The 22,499-nt window shown below is 40.9% G+C and overlaps 3 protein-coding genes across 3 annotated transcripts; 1 reads left to right on the forward strand and 2 right to left on the reverse strand.

Annotated features, from left to right (window-relative positions):
- Nucleotides 1–4,346: 4,346 nt before the first annotated feature.
- On the forward strand, nucleotides 4,347–8,608 carry cdc23 (CDC23 (cell division cycle 23, yeast, homolog)). The gene is made up of 16 exons (XM_080483495.1): nucleotides 4,347–4,473; nucleotides 4,814–4,886; nucleotides 5,065–5,202; nucleotides 5,283–5,325; nucleotides 5,404–5,509; nucleotides 5,610–5,742; nucleotides 5,918–6,095; nucleotides 6,218–6,315; nucleotides 6,429–6,510; nucleotides 6,734–6,887; nucleotides 6,957–7,076; nucleotides 7,159–7,234; nucleotides 7,326–7,387; nucleotides 7,469–7,547; nucleotides 7,835–7,954; nucleotides 8,042–8,608. The coding sequence occupies exons 1-16, from the start codon at nucleotides 4,361–4,363 to the stop codon at nucleotides 8,189–8,191; spliced, it is 1,725 nt and encodes a 574-aa protein (XP_080339621.1). The 5' UTR covers nucleotides 4,347–4,360; the 3' UTR covers nucleotides 8,192–8,608.
- On the reverse strand, nucleotides 8,292–15,737 carry kif20a (kinesin family member 20A). Its single transcript, XM_080483494.1, has 19 exons — nucleotides 15,548–15,737; nucleotides 14,616–14,789; nucleotides 14,362–14,469; nucleotides 14,149–14,268; nucleotides 13,813–13,951; nucleotides 13,532–13,707; nucleotides 12,716–12,815; nucleotides 12,200–12,412; nucleotides 11,957–12,068; nucleotides 11,797–11,877; nucleotides 11,544–11,684; nucleotides 11,259–11,427; nucleotides 10,980–11,141; nucleotides 10,693–10,832; nucleotides 10,458–10,560; nucleotides 10,075–10,270; nucleotides 9,905–9,996; nucleotides 9,684–9,821; nucleotides 8,292–9,232 (listed from the first exon to the last, which is right to left on the reverse strand). Exons 2-19 carry the CDS (start codon nucleotides 14,781–14,783, stop codon nucleotides 8,855–8,857), a joined length of 2,736 nt encoding a protein of 911 aa, XP_080339620.1. The 5' UTR covers nucleotides 14,784–14,789; nucleotides 15,548–15,737; the 3' UTR covers nucleotides 8,292–8,854.
- Nucleotides 15,738–16,732: 995 nt separating this feature from the next.
- On the reverse strand, nucleotides 16,733–20,365 carry LOC308121850 (cationic amino acid transporter 2; the record flags this gene model as incomplete). Its single annotated transcript, XM_080483376.1, has 11 exons — nucleotides 16,733–16,875; nucleotides 16,959–17,067; nucleotides 17,278–17,444; nucleotides 17,540–17,673; nucleotides 17,805–17,907; nucleotides 18,147–18,283; nucleotides 18,645–18,867; nucleotides 19,127–19,260; nucleotides 19,379–19,535; nucleotides 19,735–19,890; nucleotides 19,996–20,365. 11 exons carry the CDS (start codon nucleotides 20,363–20,365, stop codon nucleotides 16,733–16,735), a joined length of 1,833 nt encoding a protein of 610 aa, XP_080339502.1.
- Nucleotides 20,366–22,499: the final 2,134 nt, after the last annotated feature.

Below are 22,499 nucleotides of genomic sequence, written 5' to 3' on the forward strand. Positions count from 1 at the left end.
GGCCTTGTAAACCGCAGTGCAACTTGATTACTTTGTCAGTCTTCTTAAGTGGCTTTTGCTCTGCGGAGAATATAGGGCGGCATGTCTGACAGAGGTTGTCCGACAAAGAAGTGCAGGGAAATGACTGGGGAGGCCGTAACAAAATGAAGGGAAATTATATTTGGCTGTCTTGTGAGTGAATAATCTTGTACAGTAAGTCATTTCAAGTCACTTATTTTTGTAATATAATGGTAGTGTTATATCAAACCAAAGAACAAAACCTGACAATCAGGCAGTGAACTTGGTCTCAATCTACTTTCTACTTACTTACATCTCTTCTATGTCAACCCATTAACCACTTAAGGGGTCCTGTGGAACAAGAAACAATTTTTTTCTCATACCGAATCCCAGTTCAGTACTTTGGATGGAATTCAAGCAATTACAGGAGACATTTCAAACACACTCATGCTGAAGTACCTTTCAAAGTCTAGTGAAATACCGAGAAAATCCTGGTCTGCTTTCATGACTGTTTTGCAGAACAACTACAGTGGTACTGGCAAAGTGCTTCAGTCCAGCATTTTCTTAGGCGCACATGATGACAAAATGACAAAATGAACAATCGTTTGAGCTCTACTATGATCACAGAGAGCCAAGATTAGTTTTACAGTTTGCTCATGCAACACTTCAGAAGTGATTAATCAGGGCAGACAGTGCCACCTCATGGTAAAATTAAGTATTCAGTGTTCATACTACCCATCCAACTGAAAACAATTTATCTTCACAGGGAAGTTAAACTCTGTTATAATGTGAAGTATATGATACAGACATTTAAAATAAAAGACTTCATATTCATGAAATCCACAGGTTTCTGGCACAATGATATTCTTTATGGCAGGGATGCTCTGATTGCTCTCAACACTCACTGTATTTAAATGAATGACACAAAGGAAAGCATAAAATTGTTTATTAATTATTTGTGTCTCATGCAAGAACAAAACAATTTGATCCATATGGCACAATATGGCACAAGTTTTATGCCTTCCTGGTCCAATCTGTGTCGATGGAGATTGAGTGCATTGCTCATGAACCCGAAGGGGCAGGGGCCACACATTTGTATTATCATTAATTGTTAAACACTCAGCATGGTGGGATATTGGAAAAGTGTATATAAGACTCTTGTATGAACATGTCATTCATAATGCCCTCATCTATCCAATGTTTAGGTTTACTAAAGGTTGAAGAGGTGCACATGAAAATGCGATCCTACTTTCCTCTCCTCTACTGCTGCATGAAACAAGTCTGCACACTCTGTGATCATGTGTAGTCTGTGCTCTTTGTGTGAATTCAAAAGTTTTTTTTTTGATTTAAAACTTCTCATCAAATTGTCTGTGCTAAACGATACTTGAAGCACGAGCCTTCTCTGTGATCAAAGTGCATTTGAAGGTTGTCATGAGGGTTTAAGTAGCAGCTCAGACTGTGAACACCTGTTGGCCTACTGTTTCAAGAGCGCATGCTGATTGTGGATTTATTGATTGTGCTCAGCACTTCGCAGGTGAGTACATTTGACTCTCTGGAAGAGGTCGATTTGAAGGACCTCTCAATTTAGCAGAACTCTTGCATCAGTCAAAGATTATCGCATCAGACTTAATGTTACAGAACTTCAATGTCTTCACATTTTGCTGTATGTGTGACATAAGAGAGAAAATAAATCACTAAACTGCATTCATGAACTACTTCAATGGGTCCACTTGTGTAATCCAATGTGATATAAAAGGTAACATTTTGCCTTATTGAGATACATTTAAAAAATGAAGAAATAAAGACATAAATATATGCAGGATTACTTTTGCAACAACACATCATCAGTAAGGTAAAACTAACCTGTCTCACGACGGTCTAATCCCAGCACACGTTCCCTATTAGTGGGTGAACAGTCCAACGCTTGGTGAATTCTGCTTCACCAGAGACCAACCACACACTTTGAAAACTGTAAGGCAGCATTCAAACAGATGTGTGGGGGTAGGGTTATCATGATTATATTGGATGAGGGACAAAAAATGAGGATTTGCATATTATTCTTAAAGCAGCTGCGCTTTCTACCACACTGCACACAAGTACCAAGTTGAGTGCAGCGGGGCGGAAATCACAAAGCCTGTGTGACTGCAGATTCTGACAGACAAGGACATGACAAACTATGTTAGCTCTGCACCAGTGAAGCAAACAGGGTCGAGTACAGAGGCTAATGACAGGAGCTGGGCAGGCAATCAATTCAAACTCATTATTGGTACACGAAGAAGTTTGCTCAAAACTCACTGTAAACTTTGATATTGTATTTGCTGCAGCTTTGGTGCAAGAAGCTGCCGGCAACTGTGTGAGTTCAGCTGAGTAAAGAGGTTTATACTTTACAATAATATCTCTATGGAAGCCTCCAAACCTGAAGCCTATTAAATTATGATAAATTGACTTAACTCTCGATTCATTAAAAATAGGATTTTATTTTGACAGAGAAACCTCAGTATGTCCTTGAGTTATGTAAGTAGGTTTGAAGGCTAAATTCTCCACAGTATAACATCTGCAAAGATCCATTTCAAAATACGATTCAGGTTTGGATTCATGTGTTTAGCAGAAAATACAATAGGAGACACTCGCAGGCACTTGAAAACTGAAGGTCATCCAAATGACATTTAGGGAATACTGAAATGGGAAAGATCTTCAAGTTGGTGTATTTTTAGTACCTGCTCCAAAAATACACCGAAGCAAAGAGTTTCCACTCTGGGATGAGCTTTACTGTACAGCTACAGCCTTTGCTGGTGAGCCCTAGTTTGTGCATTCATGTTTAGAAATCTGAGCACATTATAAAGAGCTTTCACACCTAGACACCGAACATCAGATCGCTTCGCTGTAACTTTGGTTCACATCAGTGACTTTAAGCCTGATCCTATGAGCATACTACCCTCAAACACTCATGGATAACATAGATTTGAAGCAGGGTTAAGCTCCGGCTAATGGAACTGGTTTTTTTTATTATTTGAAGCTCTCAGTGTGAAATGAAGGAAAGTCCTGGGTTGACAGAGCCATGAGCCCTGAGATAACAGGGATCTAATTCAAAGGTTGAATATAAAGTGAATGATGTGATGACATCATCAAGTAAATGATTGAAGAAAACAGGTGTTGTTGTTGTTGTTGTTGTTGTTGTTGTTGTTGTTGTTGTGATTCAATCAACTCTTATTTTAACAAGAAAGGGGAATGAAGCTGATCTTAGTGTGTCTGCAACAGTGTTAAACAGTGTGGGAGCTGCTAGATGTAAGAGACCTGTAAAACACTGGTATGGGGAGTACAAGTTCCTGTGTCAAAAATAAACAGCTGTGTTGCTCTGACATGTTGAGGTGACCTTGTGTGTAATACAACACACCTATTTGTTTCGTGTGAATCTCAACATGACTCTGGTTCATTGAGAGAACTGTGATGGTAGATTTATCATTTAGGTGGATTAAAACACTCTTGGAATACTTTATGTATTCATTGCTTATGATACTCGTTTTACCAAACCTGAACTACGATGATGGTTGCTCACACAACTTTCAGTTCTTGGTCAGTCTATTTCTGTTGAATTTTCTCATTCCGAGTAACCCTATCATTGTTTAATTTGCTTTTACAACCGATATTTTTAGTGTGACTTAATAAAGAATGACACACCAACATCCACTTCATGAAGTATTGTAGGACAGGAACTGTTCTGCTTCATTAATATGGAAATGATTACCAACGTCTACAAGAGTTTGACTTTGGAGTTTTCCAACCAGGTGCAGTCGAACCCAGCTAACTCTGGTCGATGGCAGAATACAGCCTGGATATGTCGCCAGTCCATCACTGGACAAACACACAGAGACAGACAACCACACACACTCACATTCACACTTCAGGGTAATTTAGGGTCACCAGTTGACCTGAAATGCATGTTTTTGGACTGTGTGAGGAAACTAGAGTTCCTGGAGGAAACCCATGCACTCATGGGGAGAACATGCAAACTCCAGTTGGTATTTGAACCAAACAAGAGCACTAACCACTGTTTCAATGGTTTGGAAGTTATATTTAGACTACATAATAAATATTCTAAGCATCAGATACTCTATATGTGGTTTAGATTTGAGAAAATAATGTCCTGCTAGTTCAGGAGTATGACCCTCTATTTCTAAAATACACAATTGTACATAGATCATTTATTGATCTAAATGTTTAATTTTCGGATTGAGCCTCAAGTTAGAAGCGAAAAATGTATTTGAAGCTCAAGAAAAAAAATATATAAAAATAAAAAAACCCTGAAAGAGGAACCGGAAGTTGTATTTATCACTTCCACCAATGAGCGTCCTGCAGGTCAAATATGAAAATGGCGGCTCTGTGTGGAGAGTTTGGGGACCTGGTTCAGATCAAGAAACAGCTCATATCTGTGATTTCTCTCTGTAAAGAAAGAGGACTCCTGCACAGCGCCAAGTGGTGAGAGCTGCACTCCTCAACACCCCGTTAGCGGGAACACTTCACCGCTCCGGAAGCATCCGGTAATGGAGGGTCAGCGCGGAGTTACCTGCTAGCAACGTTAGCATCGCTAACAACAAATAATGTGACAGCTACACATTCATTAAAACGTCAGTTTAGTGTTACACTTAATAACATTAAACTGATACATAATCTATAACGAGGGACACCGATTGTAACGAGATTCATGAAAGCTGTGCTTAGTGTAAAAGTTGAGAATATCTCCTGTTCAGAAAGTTCAAACGAGGCTCCGAACAAAATCTGATTCACAGTTTGTTTACTAACTATGTTTACATTTCAGGGCTTCTGAACTCGCATTTGCTTTGGATCCTCTTCCCAAGGATGAGTTACCACCATCACCGCCTTTCACAGAGGTCTGTACATTGCTGCACCTTATGGTGATCTTATGGGAGGTTTGTTAATGAAAAAAAAACCAGAACGTCATCAGAGATATAAGCGATCCATTCTTAAAAACTTTCACTGTAATGCAAGTGACTGTGTTTGTATGAAGTGGAGCCAGATGACATTTTTATTTTATTTTTTCAAACACAGGAGGATGCACATGATTTGGACGCACTTACATTGGCTAAATCCTACTTTGACTTGAAGGAGTACGACCGTGCCGCTTACTTTTTAAAAGGCTGCTGCAGTCAGAAGGCTTATTTCCTGTATATGTATTCACGCTATCTGGTAAGTGTTTAAGATACCAGACCTGTCCACGGTCTTTCACTTGAGCAAACATTTGGAAAAATGTCCTTGTTTCTTTTCAGTCAGGTGAGAAGAAGAAGGATGACGAGACTGTGGACAGCCTGGGTGAGGACTTGTCTGACAGAGTTTTTTTTAACTATTTACCACTGGATTTTCATGTTTCTTCATTTCATGTAAATGCAGGTCCTCTGGAGAAGGGGCAGGTTCGTAACGAGGCTTTGCGGGAACTAAGGGTGGAGCTCAGTAAGAAGCACACGGCAGGAGAGTTGGACGGCTTCACTCTTTACCTGTAAGAGCATTTCTCTCATGGTGAACACACACTTACATTTCCGTATGTGTAAGAATCAAATAAATCTTCCATCGTATCTTATTGGTGTGTGGAAACACAGGTATGGGGTGGTTCTGCGAAAGCTTGATCTGCTGAAGGAAGCAGTGGATGTATTTGTTGAAGCAATTCATGCACTTCCCCTCCACTGGGGCGCTTGGCTGGAGCTCAGTAACCTTGTCACCAGTATTGAAATGGTAAGAAATCCTTCGATTACGCAAAGAAATAGTTTACATTGTTTAGCGAATGTGATTTACAAGTACTAGACGGTCTTTAAAATTCAGATTCAAGCTAATTTTTCTGTGTTTTGGAACAGATCAAGAATATCTTTGTGTTAAAACTCATTCTGTTGTTGTTGTTTTTTTTCCTCAGCTGAAGTCACTGTCTCTTCCAGACTGTTGGATTAAAGACTTCTTTAAGGCCCACATGTACACAGAGCTGCAGATGATTAAAGAAGCACTGCAGAAATATCAGAACCTCATTGAGGCCGGCTTTTCCAAGAGCACCTACATCATTTCACAGATTGCTGTGGCTTACCACAATATCAGAGGTTCATGGTTTTTTTTTAATTTATTTTTTATTTAACCTTTCCTAAAGTGTTTATGTGTTGGTTGGGTCTTATGTCAGCATGATCAGGCTCATACCACTTCTTTTTTTTTAAATCCATTTCAGATATTGACCAAGCACTGGCTTTGTTTAATGAACTGAGGGACCAGGATCCGTATCGTATCGACAACATGGACACATTCTCAAACCTGTTGTATGTCAAAGTAAGTTTACCACACACATACGAGTGGGGGGGAGAAAAAAAAGAATTCTTGATTTTACCTCATTTTTAAAATAATTTTTCATGAACTCCGTATTGTTGATTGTGTTTTTCCAGAGCATGAAACCAGAACTGAGCTACTTGGCCCACAACCTGGTAGAGATTGACAAATACAGAGTGGAGACCTGCTGTGTCATTGGTAAGGACTTGGCTAACTCCATATAATTCCACTTTGCATAAAAGAAGTCAGTGATGTTTATATGTATAGACTCACTTGGGGGCTTCCATCCAAATATTAGGGAAAAGCAGTCACCTATTTTAATCAAGGTTCATAATGTCTTCTGGGCCTCTTTTGTCTTTACTGATTGTCAGAGCCTTGGATATTGTGAACAAAACTTGTACATTTCTGGCCTCATCCACAGGCAACTATTACAGCTTACGCTCTCAACATGAGAAAGCAGCTCTGTACTTCCAGCGGGCTCTCAAACTGAACCCTCGGTGCCTCGGTGCCTGGACCCTCATGGGCCACGAGTACATGGAAATGAAAAACACTTCGGCTGCCATCCAGGCCTACAGGTCAGAGGTCTGTCCCAGCTTTTTCCTACAGGTGTTTTTGTATGTTCTTATTCCTCCTCTGTCCTTCAGACACGCCATCGAGGTGAACAAGCGGGACTACCGTGCCTGGTACGGTCTGGGTCAAACATATGAAATCCTTAAGATGCCCTTTTACTGTTTGTACTACTATCGAAAGGCTCACCAGCTCAGGTATTGCTTTGGCTTGTAAAAGAAAACTTTTTTGGGGGGGGTTCTTGTAAAGTTTTAATTGGTTATTTGTTTATATTTCTAGACCCAATGACTCACGCATGTTGGTTGCACTGGGTGAAAGCTACGAAAAACTGTCCCAGCAAGTCGAAGCCAAAAAGGTGCTACACGTTTACAGCGTCTGTGATAACATCTCAAAGATTTCTGGCTTGACTTTTGCTTTACACCTTCTCATGTTGTTTTTTCACGTAGTGTTACTGGAGGGCGTACTCTGTGGGAGATGTGGAAAAGATGGCGCTACTCAAATTGGCAAAGTGCGTATTCATCACTCCACACTTACTTTGCCTTTTTGTTCTTCCCAGAAAGGCTAAACATGAAATGTTTTCCTTTGACAGGCTTCATGAGCAGCTGAATGAGTCTGATGATGCAGCCCAGTGTTACATGCTTTACATTCAAGACATTTTCTCCTGTGGGGTAAGCTTTTACTGAGAACACACCCAAAATATAGAGTTGGGTTTAATGTTAGTAGTTGAGTCACTGAAGTGAAGCCGTGACGGCTGACGGCTATACTTATAGCCAGCCAGTTCCATCCTGTCCAGTCTTCTACCATTTCCTCTAGTGAAAACAACCTTTTTGAGGTGCTTTCATCACAAATGCACGAGACGTGGCCTAATCAGAGGACGTTGTTTGTGGTGTTGAAACGAGTTAATCTGTGGTTTTAAAATAATTTTGGGCATGCTTTGCTTGTCTTCTGCCGTCAGGAACAACTGGAGCACGCCGAGGTGAGCACAGCCCTGCGGTACCTGGGTCAGTACTATTTCAAGAACAAGCTGTACGACGAAGCATCCCTCTGTGCTCAGCGCTGTTGTGACTACAACGATGTAAGCGTCTGTTTATTATTCAAACACTGTTTAAGCAGCTGTGCTACTCACTGGAGAAACTAATCGGTGTCTGTGGTCTCGCCGCAGGCTCGCGAGGAAGGAAAAGCCCTGCTGAGGCAGATCTCACAGGTCCGAGATCAGATTGAGACGCCTTCAGCCGACCTGTTCGCGCCGCTCTCCAACAACACGCCAGTGAGGAGAGTTTCTCCGCTCAACCTCATCTCCTTCACACCCTGACTGTCTGCTCCCCGGTCTTAAAATGAACAATTTCTATGATGAAATTCCACATGTTCGATGGACTTTTGACTTAACGGTGAAAGATCGACATGACAGAACGGGACTTATCAGCATTAGGCCGTGTTCATTTTTATAAGACAAGTTGTATGTTTCAAAGCTTTTGTAATAAAAGAGGACAGCCACATTTACATGCAGTAGTGGATTCATGTATTTCAACCACTCACGAACGACAGATTCAGTTTTGTGGGATGAATGTAAAAAGCCAACAATTAAGCCGTGATTCAGACGAACAGTGCAACAGGACACACGGCAACATGAAGTCACTGATGTATAGATGTAAATACTTAGGCAAACCGAGTCTTTTTGAAGTTTAAAATTTTGTGTGGCACAGTAAATAAAAACAGGAAATTTAAATTCAAAAAGGCTGTATTTGGATATTCTTGGGTTCAGATTTGTTTGTGTGAAAAGCATATAGCAGACTGCTGATTACACACATGCAATAACTCAAACACACTTAACTGTTTTACTGGCTTAAACAACTGGCACAGCAGCAAAGAAAAAAACAAACAAAAAAAAACCCATGTAGAAAAGATAAAAATACTATAAAGCTCCCAGCAGTTTAATCTTTGTCTTGCATAATATCTTCATCTCACTCAGAGCAGCTCAGCGTTTCCCCCGAAGACTGCGAGGGGTGGTCACTGGGGTGCGAGGTGGAGAGTGCTGCCGAGATCGTAAGATCCGTGAGTATGGCGTGAGATTGGCCTCTTCAGCAGCGCGCATGCCGTATTTCTGTGTCGGGGTACGAGCCGGGAACAGGGACTGGAAAAAGGGGCGCTTGTGTGGGGGCCGGTTTTCAGTGTCACACGGCGTCGCTGTCCCACAGCCCCTCTTCTTGCAGGAACCTGGTGTGGGAGAGGCGGCAAGCCCAGGGAAGGGCAGCTGAAGGCGGAGGGCCGGCGTCTGGGCCAGGGTGTCAGCTTTTCGCCGTAAGTCAGCTTTGACCAGCGTGAGGCCGTTCTGGAGCTCCATCAGGATCTGGTCCTGAGAAGAAGTGAGTGGACAGTGGTTAGAACGGCAGAGCGTGGGAGTGAGGGATGAGCTGGAGAGAGTGAAGCTGAGTGCGTCTGCTCAACGTGCCCGAGTGAAAGTGAGCACATACGGTGGTTAGAAACCTGGATTTAGTTTAAAAGCTGGCTGTGCACCATGAATGTTAAGAGCAGAGTTAAAGAGGAGAAAACAGAATTATTACACCCAAAACTTATTGGAATTTAAAATGACTTTTGTTATTTAGCCCTGCTATCAGCATATAACATTGTAGAAAGCATCTTAAAGGTCTTTTTGATATCACAGTAGACAAAACCCTCGGGGAAGCCCTCACTCTAGGTTGGGAACTACTGCATTAAATGATTTAGAGTAGGGCTCAAGCTAAAAAAAAAAAAAAAGTATATTTTTGTAGCAATTATAGTTTATATATATATATATATGGCTGTACCTGTTTTGCAAGTGTTTCATCTGCAGTAGTTAAAGCTTGACGCAGCCTCTCCGCTCCTGTGTTGCGGCAGCAGGCTCGTTCACCAGACTGCAGGTCGAGCCCGAGCCTCTGCAGGTCGAGACGCAGCTGACGCAGGTTCTGTTTGAAAAGCAGGAAAGATCAGTGTGACTTTGCGCAAAGACTTGGGCCGGCCGCCTTGGTGGTAGTGCACGGTTACTGACCCGCTGACCCTCCTCCAGCTTGCGGTCGGCAGCACCGGCGATCGTGCCGGAGGAACCTGGGACCTCCAGCTGCTCCCTCAGCTTCGTCAGCTCTGCATAACCAAATAGAGAGGGTGAACTTCTGACTCGCATGTACAGATATTACGAGCAGCTTCCCAGTGAGACCGTACCCCGTGTCTTGGTGAGCAACTCGGCACGGCACTGCTCCAACTCGGCACGCAGTCTGCTGAGTTCAGTTTGAGAAGTGAGACGTTGTGAGCGCCGAGGGGTCTCCAAGTCTCCCAGTGGTGCAGCGAGGGGGACGGCTTCACCTTGCTTCTTTTTTTCTAGTTTGGCAGACAAAGCCTCAATCTGCTGATCTCGCTCCTGAAAGTTTAAAAAGAGACCACTTTGAGAACTCATAGCACATAAATCTAAATGTCTTTGTACAAAAACAAGACCGCTATGGATACACAACTTATTTTGGGATTGATGTTATTAAACTGAGCAAGAGATGTGACCGATAACGCCTTCAGTGAAAACACACTACTGACAATACTCGGCCGACTCTGACCTCCAGCTCCTCGCTGTAGAATTTCTTCAGATGCGTTTGCAGATTAGTTATCTTGTCCTCACACCGTTCTTCGATTAGAGCCCGCTCAGACTCCAAGGTCTCACTGCAGAGTGAGAAAACATCAAAGTTTAGCATCTGTACTCAGTGCAGCAATGTTACGTGAGCAGAACCTTTCTCCTCTCTTCATTACAAATACTCACATCAACTGGAGGATTGTAAATAAAAAAACACACACCTGAAGTCATCTTGCATTCTGTTGATGACCTCCATCATCTCGGAGACCACCTGCTCTCTCACATTCGCCTCAAGGACCTCTTTCTCTTCCCTCTGGCGGTGCACTTCTCTCTTCAACACATCGATGGCCTGGAGCAAAGCCTGAAATCAAAGTATAACAGAACATCATTTTTAATACTTTACCAGGTTTCGTTCATCTACCTGTTCATTTCTTTGTAAACTTAATCTCAACGACACTTTTATTGTAGCGTGGCTGAGATTTAAAAAAAAAAAAAAAAAAAAACATACCTCAGCTACGTCCTTGTTTAACATTGTGCCGTCTCCATCTTCAGCGTCACTCTCATCCTCGTCTTCCTCCATCACTGTGCTCTCATTACCATGAGCTGCAGGCTCGTGGAGCAGGGACAGGATGTACGCCACTCTGGTCTTTGTAGACGGGCCGTGAACAAGCTAAAGCGACAGATGACATTTTAAATTGTCTTTTCTTTATACTTGTTCTCATCCCGAGAGGCAAAGCCAAGTTTGGCCTCTCTAAAACCATATAAGCTGCACGTGATCGTCTCTTACTTGTGTAGCAATGGCAGAGAATTTGAGGGCCTGGAGGGTCTCGTCATAGATGGAGGCACATGGATTGATGTTGACCACCATGCAGGAGATTCCTCGTCCACAGAAGAAACCCTGCAGCACACGCGTCAATTTGCTGTCCCTGAAAGGCACCACCTGAGCGGGGCGTGATCTGTGGATTTATTGACAAAACTGTTAGAAAGGTTTGCTTGACAAACGGCTCAGTTCTCTCACCTAAAACTGAAACAAACACACATTGAAAGAAAAAAAAAGAAAAAGTAAACGCACTTGTTCTGGTTGTTCCTCAGAGCAGCAATACAGCGTCCCAGTGTAAGGAGGGAGGTGTTTATGTTGGTGGCCTCCCTCATCCTTTCACCACTGCGCTGCTCCTTACAGCGTTCAGATCCGGCCAGATCGCACACGGTCAGTCTGCAAAATGAAACAGTGCCGTCACTTATTGCTTTTGTGAAGTCAGGTCACTGCAATGCAATCCAAACTGGCTAAAGAATAAAGACTGTGACTACATAACAGAGGAACTTACTCGCTGATGTGCGTGCCTTGGGCTTTTCCCAAATTTGCATCGGGGCGAACGTGAAGGACGCGGATGGAGAATATGCTGTGGCTGGGTAGGAAACACATTCTTGATGAGTTTGTCATTATAAATAAGGTTGTAAAAAAGAAAGATGTAACTGTCTGTATACCTGCGGCTGGAGTTTTGGTTGAGGTGGGTGCTGGCAAAGCTTTGGTTTCGATGTCCGACCCTCAGAATCCGCCAAGCTTCCTCTGCACTGCGGACCTGGATCCAGCAGAGGTCTGTAATAACAGACAAGAGCAAGAATGACACAAAATACAGGTTGTACTTAACATTTCAATGAACCGCAGCTCCATATTCCAATATCATTACTCTCGAACTGACGATCCTGTCTTCAAATAATGAGAATTACCTTTCACATACGGGTTGCCCAGCTTGTCGTCACTAAGTCGCAGTGTGACTCTTTTTCGTGGCTGCAGGGAGGGCGAAGCGTCGAGCAGGTCGTACAGGAACTCATTGTAGATCTCGTAAAAAGACACCCAGACAGAAAACTGCACGCCCTCCTCCAGCTCGTCTCCTCGGCTGTGCGACAGGCTGTCTGGCTCCAAACAAACACTGTCGGCACCTGCAGGGGCAGATGGGCAAGACGTTCATGGTGAATGAGATTTCACTCATATAGCACTTTCCCACTAAAAGCGCTTTACTCTGTTAGTCACACATGTATTGCGACGCCTGCCATGCAAGGCGCTCAATTCATCCACTGAGAGCAGTTTGGGGTTTATTGCCTTACTGAAGAATGAAACAGGTGGTGGATCAAACCTGCAATTGAAAGGCGACCTACTCTTCATTTTTACCGCGCGTGTGCATCCAAGCTCTCACTTATCAGGCATTTAAACGTGAAATGTTGACAGTTTGCAAGCTTCCTCACCTTCAAGCTGAGTGGCGGTGTTACTTGTAGTCGAGAGACCACCAACGCCACTATCCCAGATCGAAGTGGCTCCTACATGTCGAGAAGTCGTACTTTCATCCTGCAACACACACGTAACGGCCATCAGTTTAGCTTCTCGAATACCTGGAGTTTGTGCTATTAGTGTGGTTTGATTATTCAAATCCACATTTCAAAACACCGTTTAAAAGTCAGTGAGGCTGCAAAACAGACAAAGAGTATAACTGACAGAAAGTAGAAAAGTTATCTGTTAAATATTTATATATTCTACACTCATTGTTATTCGGGGCAAACTGAGCTTCTAGCCCCCTTCTGGCAAGCATTTAATATTCAGTTGCTCTCTGTTTTTTTTCCTTCCTTTTTTAACTTAAAGTCAACCAACTTCAGCGAAATACTAAATCTTCTATCTGCAAAGTGTTGCTGCTGCTGTCAAGCAAACTCATTTCAGTGGGATTTCAAAAACTCGTCATTGTCTGCTACCACTGAAAAAAAGGCTTCAAGAACAGTAATGAACCACAGTAACTCAGCGTTTCGTGATATAGTATAAATCATCAATAAAATAAAATTCAGGGATATTTTAAAGCTGTAAATGTAATTTTTAATCATCAGAAATCAAGATGTAGTAAAACTTGTTAGCTTAAGAAGTTCGTTCAGATTAAATTACTCTAATTGTGTGTTTTTTGGTTGTTTTTTATTTTTACTAATTTGCAAAAATATTGCAGCACAAATTTTTTTTTATCTTTTTAAATGCACTTTTCAATGCCAAAAAAATAAATAAATACATGTTGTTTTGTTTACCTCTTTGAGGAGAGAGTTTCTGCGGATTTCCTCTGCTCTGATCTCACCGGGCTGCAGATGCCTCACATCCTGATACATGACGGGCTTCAGGTCCAAAGCATCGTACAGGCGACCCTGCAGTTTCCTAAACATCGACGATAAAGCCCGAGGAAGGAGCCCTGCCTCTCGACCACAGCCTGCAAATCAAAGTTTAAACTGTTTATTTTTTCCCCCTTTCAAATAACAAACTCAAACCCGAGCTGATGTGTTCAAGTGTCACTGCGAGAGAAGGTTTACCTTACCCTGAATGGTGTAAGTCTTTCCAGAATTGGTGACACCGTAAGTGTAGAGGAGTCTGTTTTCTCCTTGAAGCACATCGTTTACCATCTTCTTCATTGTGCTCTCATAAAACAATTGTTGTGTGGTTTCAGGTCCAAAAATCTATGAAATATAGAAATATAATAAAAAAAAGTTTCTAGGAGGCATAATGAATAACACACAGAAACAACAAATAAAACCTTTTGGTAAGTATTGGACAAATAATCAGAGGACTATTAACTTAGAGTAACAAACAGTATTTTCCCTCAATAGGCAGTGTAGTCTTAGTTTGGCTACAAGTAAACAATAGACTCATCTACCTTTGAAAAACTGAACTTGTGAATGCTTTGGGTGATGCCTCTCTCTGCTGTCCTCATGTTCTGAGACTCTTTTGGAGCCTTGAGCAGCAGAGTCTCCTCATTTTGAACAGCCACACATCCCTAAGAAGAAAAGACATGTTGATGTTCAGCACACGTACGCCCAAAGTATTGAAAACACACACGATGGCCTAAGCATTGATCTCACTGTCCCACCTGCTCTTCCTTCTCTCTCTCTGCGTCAGTAAGTGGACGGATCCGCAGAAAGACCTTCACCTTCTCCATCGCCCCATCATCAGAGCTTCCAGATTTAACATCACGTTTCTACAGAAGAATTACAAATGTCACAAACATCAGTTACACATGATGCTCTATGATTAAAAACTTCCTTTTTTATTTATTTTTTAAAACAGTGAGAATGAACTCTACAGGTATACACAGCAGTGCAATAAAATGATGTTTGCTCTCACTGGTTCAGTAACGGAGGGCCGCGTGTTCAGGCCAGGGGAAATAACAGAGATCTCTGGCAGACGTGGTCTGGTCATGAGTCCACACTCCGCTGCCGTGGACTCAAACACACCCATTTCCCCCTCTTCATCAGAAGGGCAGCCGCCAGGGGATAACAAAGACAGTGCCATGCTTACCTGTTTCAAAGAAGACAAGTAAGAATGAAGTAATCACAATATATATATAAAAAAAAAAACATTGTCAAGTCAGAAAATACAGAGAGAAGCATGAAATATAACAAGTTGTTTTTTTTATTTATGAAAATTCTGTCATCTCATTGTTAAAATTGGATTTACTCAAATGAAGGTGTGTCCTAAGACAAGCCACGATATGATAGAAAGTGTCTGAGTGGTCAAACAGGAAAAACTGGACTGGATTACCTGGGTGTCCAAATAAGTGGATATGATGGGGTTAGAAAAAGCTACATGATTTAAATCAATAAATCTGGTGTAATTCACTGCACCGGTCTCGTGTAGTAGCTTTTGTAGCAACCATAACATTTATTTTTCACAATTATTTGAAATTCTTTAACTTTTAATGTTTTACACACTAAATAAATACTTGTTAGTGTTTAAGGTAGCAACCGATTTTTACTTATTTTATTATCTTTAGTCTAATAAAACGTTTACTTATTTGTAGTCTCCTTTTTATGCTGTTTTAATCACTTTATTTTAAAGGATTTCTTTGTAAAGCTGAAACTATTTGTTTGCAGCCCCGCTGAACATGTGGTAAGGAAAGAAAAAAGTGCTTCACTGGTTGTAGTTTTATCCTATACGCGAATAAACCAAGTGACTTTCTCTGTTGTGTTATGAGCCTTTATGGCGAACAGCTTTATCGTGAATAGCGAGTTCAGTTTCGAGTTGACCGACTTGAAATAAAGATTTATTTAACTTACCTCTAAATTGCGAGGAGCTCACGGTCCACTGGCTAATCTTCACTGCAAGACACCAAAACAATAAACTGAGTAAACTCCAGTTGTTGTCCAGAACCCGGTGTGCAGTCACCACGTTGAAGCAGCTCTGAGAATCAGCTGATATTTTCAACCACCAAGTACCGACTTGATTTTTTGAACAATGCGCTCCTCCTGCAGAGCGAGCCGCTGGTTGGTTGGAGCACGCAGCTCCATGCGTCCTGATTGGCCAGTATGGTTCCAAATGGTGCGCCAGGTAAACTGAGCCGACTCAAACAACGGGGGCGTTGAAAGGTTCCTGTCCTATCACGTCTTGTAAGTATTTGTCTTTGAAAGTCAGTAGAGAAAGAAAGAAAGAAAGAAAGAAAGAAAGAAAGAAAGAAAGAAAGAGTTAGTTTACTTACACATTCCCCTCCACACATTTTCCAACTCAAAGTAATATTTATTTAAGTGGATGGCTGTCCAAATATTAATTACAGTTACGCTATTAAAAAACAAACAAACATACAAAAAAAACTACAGGTATCCTAAAAATGAGAATACAGCACAAAAAACAACAAGACAGTTGGGCAGACTGAAAGTTTATATAAACCCACTTGGAGGCAGGGCTGATGAGAAACAGTTAGACCCACTTGAAGGGTAAACAGAGAGTTAGCACACAATAACAGTATCACAACACACAGGGAATAGTGGGAAAGAACATAAACACACCTGACACGAACTACAACAATATACATCATATAAATGCATAAGTCATGTTGAATTCAACAGTGAAATTGTCTTGACATGACAAGAAACGAGAAGCATAAACAATGTCTAAATAACATGACTTACTGGAAACATAACGAACCATGAAGGGAACCATATAAGGGAAATACAAATAACAAATGAAGATCCAAAAAGGAATATAAGTCTAGGGCCAAAGGAAAAAGAAAATTATGAATCACTGCTGCAGCAGTTGTGAAGATATACAAACAATGACCATCTTGCCAGTCAACATGTGTAAAAGAAAACAACAATGACTGAAAGTCAGGAGTTTTGGCTACAACATATTTCTTAATATTGTGAATTTATGAGAAATTAGTGTTTTGAGATTTTGAAACATATTTATTCAGTTAAAAATATTATGTTTACAAGGTTTGCATAATTCATTCAACTGCGTCACATCACTTATCCATTCAAGTCTTGATCAAGTTCATCTTTTTGATCCATAGTAGTAGTGATGGTGTGAATGCTGACTCGATTGTTTGAATTTTCCAGCCTTTGTTTCTGCACACTGTGCTGGATACCATAGCCGAAGTAGATGAGTAAACCTGAAAGAATTGTTTGTGTCATATCATATCTTTTGTTGTTATCGCACAATTTAATCAACAATACAGTAAAACTGCTCACATACCTACTGCCATCCACGCTGCGTAGCGGATCCAAGTGTCTGAGCCAAGTTGAACCATAAGGTAGATGTTGACAAAGGTGCTGAAAATAGGAAGCAAGGGCACAAATGGAACCTAACGATAAGAAGCAGAGTAAAAACATCTTGTCAGACATATTACATCAAAGGGAAAGTAAACTTAATTTTAAAGTTGCATTTAATAGGTGAAATAAATCTTGGTGCTGTGATATGATATACAATTCATTCTGAATATGATCAAATCCATAATTTGTCCTTACTTTGTCTTTACAAAACTATAACAAATCACATCTCTGCTGTGGCGTACCATGAAAGCAGCCGTGGTCGTACTTTGGGGTTGCTTCCAGATGATCAGAGCAATGATGACAAATATCAGCGTTATCACAGACACACAAAGCAAACTCCACCACTGAAGTGCCTGAAGGGAGTCTATGCCCTTAGATATGATGAGGCTTAGGAGGATCGCTACAAAGACTGGGGAGAAATCAAATAATAATTTTCAATAAACATTACCAATTAAAATAATCTGTATACATCGTTTTATTTAGGGCTTGGACCAAATCACTTACTCATAGAAACAGTTAAAAGAGAAACATTGTTAGTTGTCCTTGTGGTGGCTTGGGACGGAGGAAATAATAATCCACCAACTGTGAAGGGTTCAGCTTTACTTAAACTTGAATCATCACTATGGTCACCTTGGTATCTGTGAAAGCGAGAGAACATGTACATGTATGTGTATAACAAGCCCATATTTTTATACAAACAAATACATGGTTCCTAATTCCTATACTTAATAGTTAGATATGAATGTTCTTGCATACTTATAACTCGTACCTTAATATGAGAATACATATGGCCACAAGTGTGTAGGCAAAGAGTGTTCCAATTGACATCATGTCCACCAGTGCCTTCAGGTCAAACAGCAGGGCCATAATAGCTGCAAAGGCAACATTCACATCATAGCCTTGGTACATTGCTTTCATGGATTTTACCTTGCAGTTGAAGCTGCCATGAAAAAGATCAAATATATTCTTTGTTAAAAAATGCATGTGAGTGCCTTATTTTTTATTTGGATGGACATAACAAAACCACAACTAAAATAATATGAAATCTGAAAATTGTACCAGGAATTTAGTAAAAGGACACTGTTAATGTGACTGGCTTCCCTGGTTTTACCTGCCACAACTCCTGAGACCAGTGTAGCGATGACAGGACTCTGCCTGTCACTCATTTTACTGAGAGCTCTGAAGAGCAGTCCATCTCTGGCCATGGCAAAGAGAACACGAGGCATCGGGAACATTGATCCGAGCAGGCTGCGGGAAAAGTTCAAATAGCTCATCTCATCTCATCTCATCTCATATCATCTCATCTCATCTCATCTCATCTCATCTCATCTCATCTCATCTCATGTCATGTCATGTCATGTCATGTCATGTCATGTCATGTCATGTCATGTCATGTCATGTCATTTCATTTCATGTCATGTCATGTCATGTCATGTCATGTCATGTCATGTCATCTCATGTCATCTCATGTCATGTCATCTCATCTCATCTCATCTCATCTCATCTCATCTCATACTATAGATGTTAGACAAAGACAATCAGAGGCTTCTGCTTATAAAACAAAAGAACATTTCGATAAAGTAGTAATAAAGTTTGCTGTGCGTCATACCTTGTTGAAAGTGCACACAGGGATCCCACAGCCACTGCATACTTTGCAGGGCCCCAACCAATGTATGTAAAAGCCACAGGCAGTGGACTGTGAACGCTGAGCAAATAGTAAGGCATCATAAGAGTGAGAGCAGCAGAAACACCAAAATAAGCCAGGAAGCAGATGAGTAGTGATGCCACAATCCCAAGTGGGATTGACTTCTGGGGGTTCTGAACCTCTTCTCCTGAAAAAGGATATAACACACTGTGGTGTTTGCATTGTGCAGTACTGTGTGTACAGAAACAGACAATTAAGTAAAAAGGTCATACATATACAAATCATAAAAAATTCTATGATAACTGGAAATATTCATGATCTGTCTAAACATAATCAGTCACTCGGATCACTTTTTCTCTGTCCTTTTGCAAACTTTCATGATTGATGGATTTCACTGAATGTGAGGCATGCAAGTCGGATTTATCTATCTGATTGCCTTCGCTTACCGGTTGTGGCAATGCAGTCAAATCCAACAAATGCATAAAAGCACGTGGCTGCTCCAGCTAATGTTCCCTCAAGGCCGAAAGGGAAAAATCCCCCCGTTCCATATTGGTTGGTGCCATTCAAGTATGTAAAGTTCCTGTTGTAAAAATAAAACAAAAACAAACAAAAAAACAACATACTCTGTGTTTATCTTAAATAGCTTGAAAAACACAAAATAAAATTTGAAAAAAAACAAAACAGTGAGGAGTCCATACTCATATTCATTTTGTAGAGTGTCTTCATCTATGTGCCAGTTGTTAATGTCCCCTTTTATGAAGCCAGCGATAACAACAAAGAGCAATACCAGGATGTTAACAGCTGTAAAAACTTTGTTTACTATGGCCGACTCTTTAACGCCAAATGCAAGAATACCTGTAAAGAAACACAGAAAAGATGAAGTTCAGCATGACAATATGTTCACAGTTAACTGAACTTTTTTTTTTTTACAATTCATTAGACATTTGTGAAGTTCATCAACTTTTGTCTTCTGGGAAACATTGTGATCGTTGACATTTTTACTGAAATGAAAATAATACAACCCATTCATTGGGGTTAATATTATAAAACTTGCCCGCCAATAGCATTATGAGGCCAGCTGCAAAGAAGTCTGGGTAGGGTGCTAATCCAGGTAAATCCATGGCAGCCTGTTTGCCCAAAGAGTTGGCAATGACATTTCCAATGAGATCATCAAAGGTCCCACTCCATGCTCGGGCCACACTTGATGTCCCTTTAAAACAGACACATATAGCAAAAGCATCCTCAAAATCAAAACGCTGCACTGACAGCTGAAGATAAATGTACAGGGTAAGATGCAGAGTGACAGTATTATCACCAATAACATAAGACAGCAGCAGGTTCCAGCCAGTGATGAAAGCCCATATCTCCCCCACAGTGACATAGCTGTAGAGATAGGCAGAGCCAGTTTTGGGAACACGAGCTCCAAATTCAGCATAGCACAGTCCTGCAAAGATGGAGGCCACGGCTGCTATCAGGAAAGAGATTATGATGCTCGGCCCGGCCACAGCTCGAGCCACTTCTCCCGAGAGCACATACACGCCGGCCCCCAGCGTGCTGCCCACCCCAAGAGCCACCAGGTCCAGGGTAGTCAGGCATCGCCGAAAGTTTGACACTTCGCCTTCAGGCTCCAGAGGTTTCCTCCGAGACAGGCTCTGCAGGAACAGCAGCACTTTTGCACCAGACATCTGTTGACGGAGAAATTGTCCATTTTGAGGAACGTGCATGGCAAAGCTGCATAAAGTAAAAAACTAACAAAATGAATCACATAGAAGCTTTTAATATTTCAATAAGTGACATGATCTGTGATTTACATTACTGGAAAAATCTTGATGATTGTATATGTTAGGAACATTATTAAATCAGAATAAGAAAAGAAGTAAAGATAACTTATCTAAATTTCTAGCTTATAATTGCAAACAACACACCATGGAATAATCTGTCTTTTTGCTGTTAGGTAACACTGAAAAATTTGTAAATTTTTTCCAGTTTAAATGTTTAAGTATCATTTTACAGTTTGTACCATAATGCTTTGAATCTTTGACCCTATCAGCACTGCAATGGAAACAATCCCATATGTGATATGACAGAGGAGCAGTTAAGAAATATAGCCACACACACTGGCTCTCCATATATTCATTAAACTGTGCTTCCTTTCAGGCAAAGACTGCAGCGTCCATAATTCAAAAATTTACTGCGCGTACAATTACAATATATTCATTACTTTGCTTTATTCCTTGTTTATGATGCTCTATTGAGTCAGACAATGTTTAATTTTACAATTATGAGCAGAACAAGTTGTATGCTAACAAAGATTATACATGAAATATCTTACAAATCCTTACCTTTTCAGAGGAATACTGCAGAGCGTGTCGCTGTGTTTTGATCCGTCCCGGTGGACACGATGTGTGAGTATAAATCCATTCGCTGTGAACGCCTCGCTGCCCAACATTTTTGACACTTTATGTTACATTTCAGACGTATGTGCCATTTCTGAAAAAGACCATATCAGAATGATTTGTTTGAAGACACTTTTGACACGGCAAACTATAAATTGCACATATCGGAATTCATTTATGGGAGGGATGTGGATCAGTGTTTTCCAGTCTTAAGGTTGGTGGTTTAATCCTCCTTACATTTTCCATATCAGAGTGTATTTGGGAAAGACACTTGACCCTAATTTCTCCCAATGGAGATTGAGCACCTTGCACTGCATCCATCACCATTGGTGTGAAGCTGAAGCTGGATGAAATCCCTTAATAATTCACAATAGAGCATATACCAGTCTAGATTTGATAAATTTTCCTTGGTGTTGTCTTTAAACTCTTGGTGATTTCTGATGAACGGCTTCTGCATCAATTTTCACAAGGAAATGAAAAATACAAAAAACAACAACAATGTGATTGATTTTCTATCAAGTATTAAGCATTATATATTTTAATGGTATTTACAGGACAGTGCAGTGAGAATACTCACTTGATCCTGCACATGAGGGCAGTGTTTATGTTGAGAAATGTTTCAAAAATATGAAAACATTCCACAATTCTTCTGTGGTGTTTGTTCTCCCTGTGGATCATCTGTCCTCATGCAGTCCAGAGACGTGTGAGGTTAATTGGTGACCCCAATTGGCCCAACGGTGTGACTGTGAGTATGTGTGTTTGTCTCTTCGTGAATGCCGTTTGACGGACTGGCGACCCATCCAAGGTGTCCTTGGCTTCACCCACAGCCCGCCTTGATCAGCTACAGGTTAGAGCTGTATAAAACGTGGATGAACAAATTACTGAATTAACAGCATATTCACATCTGCATGCCACAATTTTTTGGGGTCATTTCATGTTAATGAGTTTACCGGAGTAAAAAAGACATTGATATAAAACATTATATATGCTTTGTTGCTTTCGTCTTTTCAGGGGCTTCTTTGTCTCCATGAAATTGTTGGTTGAGACACAGATAAGTCAACATGTTGTAAACTAACATGGAGACATCTGCTCAGGTAACTCGTTCATTAGAGCATGAGGAGTTGTTGTTTGAGGAACATAATGGCGCAATCCATTGCTTCCAGGGGTTCCTGGTATCACGATGCAGCTGAAATTAAATGAAAATTTAAACCCGCCTGAAAAGATTGAATTTTGAGTGTGAAGCACAAGCAAATATAAGGGTTTTTGAATAAAACACATCATTGCGCAATTTTGATTTTGTCATTAGAAAAAATAATATGGCTTACGTTCATGCTGCAGTTGAAAATTCAATTCCAGATCCAGATTTGTTTTAAATAATTTTGGGGGGTTTATATGGTTTTGTGTAACACCACTGGCTGAACTA

This window comes from Lipophrys pholis (assembly GCF_963383615.2).
Source record: "Lipophrys pholis genome assembly, chromosome: 16".
NCBI classification, from domain to species: Eukaryota; Metazoa; Chordata; class Actinopteri; order Blenniiformes; family Blenniidae; genus Lipophrys; species Lipophrys pholis.

What these genes read in the sequence shown, in the direction of transcription:
- cdc23 (XM_080483495.1), top strand. Translation starts at nt 4,361, where the DNA reads ATGAAAATGGCGGCTCTGTGTGGAGAGTTTGGGGACCTGGTTCAGATC. An exon ending in GCTGCCATCCAGGCCTACAG is followed by an intron (nt 6,888 to 6,956) that starts GTCAGAGGTCTG and finishes TCTGTCCTTCAG; the next exon opens with ACACGCCATCGAGGTGAACA. An exon ending in GCGCTACTCAAATTGGCAAA is followed by an intron (nt 7,388 to 7,468) that starts GTGCGTATTCAT and finishes TTCCTTTGACAG; the next exon opens with GCTTCATGAGCAGCTGAATG.
- kif20a (XM_080483494.1), bottom strand. Translation starts at nt 14,783, where the DNA reads ATGGCACTGTCTTTGTTATCCCCTGGCGGCTGCCCTTCTGATGAAGAG. An exon ending in ACAAGTTCAGTTTTTCAAAG is followed by an intron (nt 13,952 to 14,148) that starts GTAGATGAGTCT and finishes TATATTTCATAG; the next exon opens with ATTTTTGGACCTGAAACCAC. An exon ending in AACCAAAACTCCAGCCGCAG is followed by an intron (nt 11,878 to 11,956) that starts GTATACAGACAG and finishes TTTCCTACCCAG; the next exon opens with CCACAGCATATTCTCCATCC.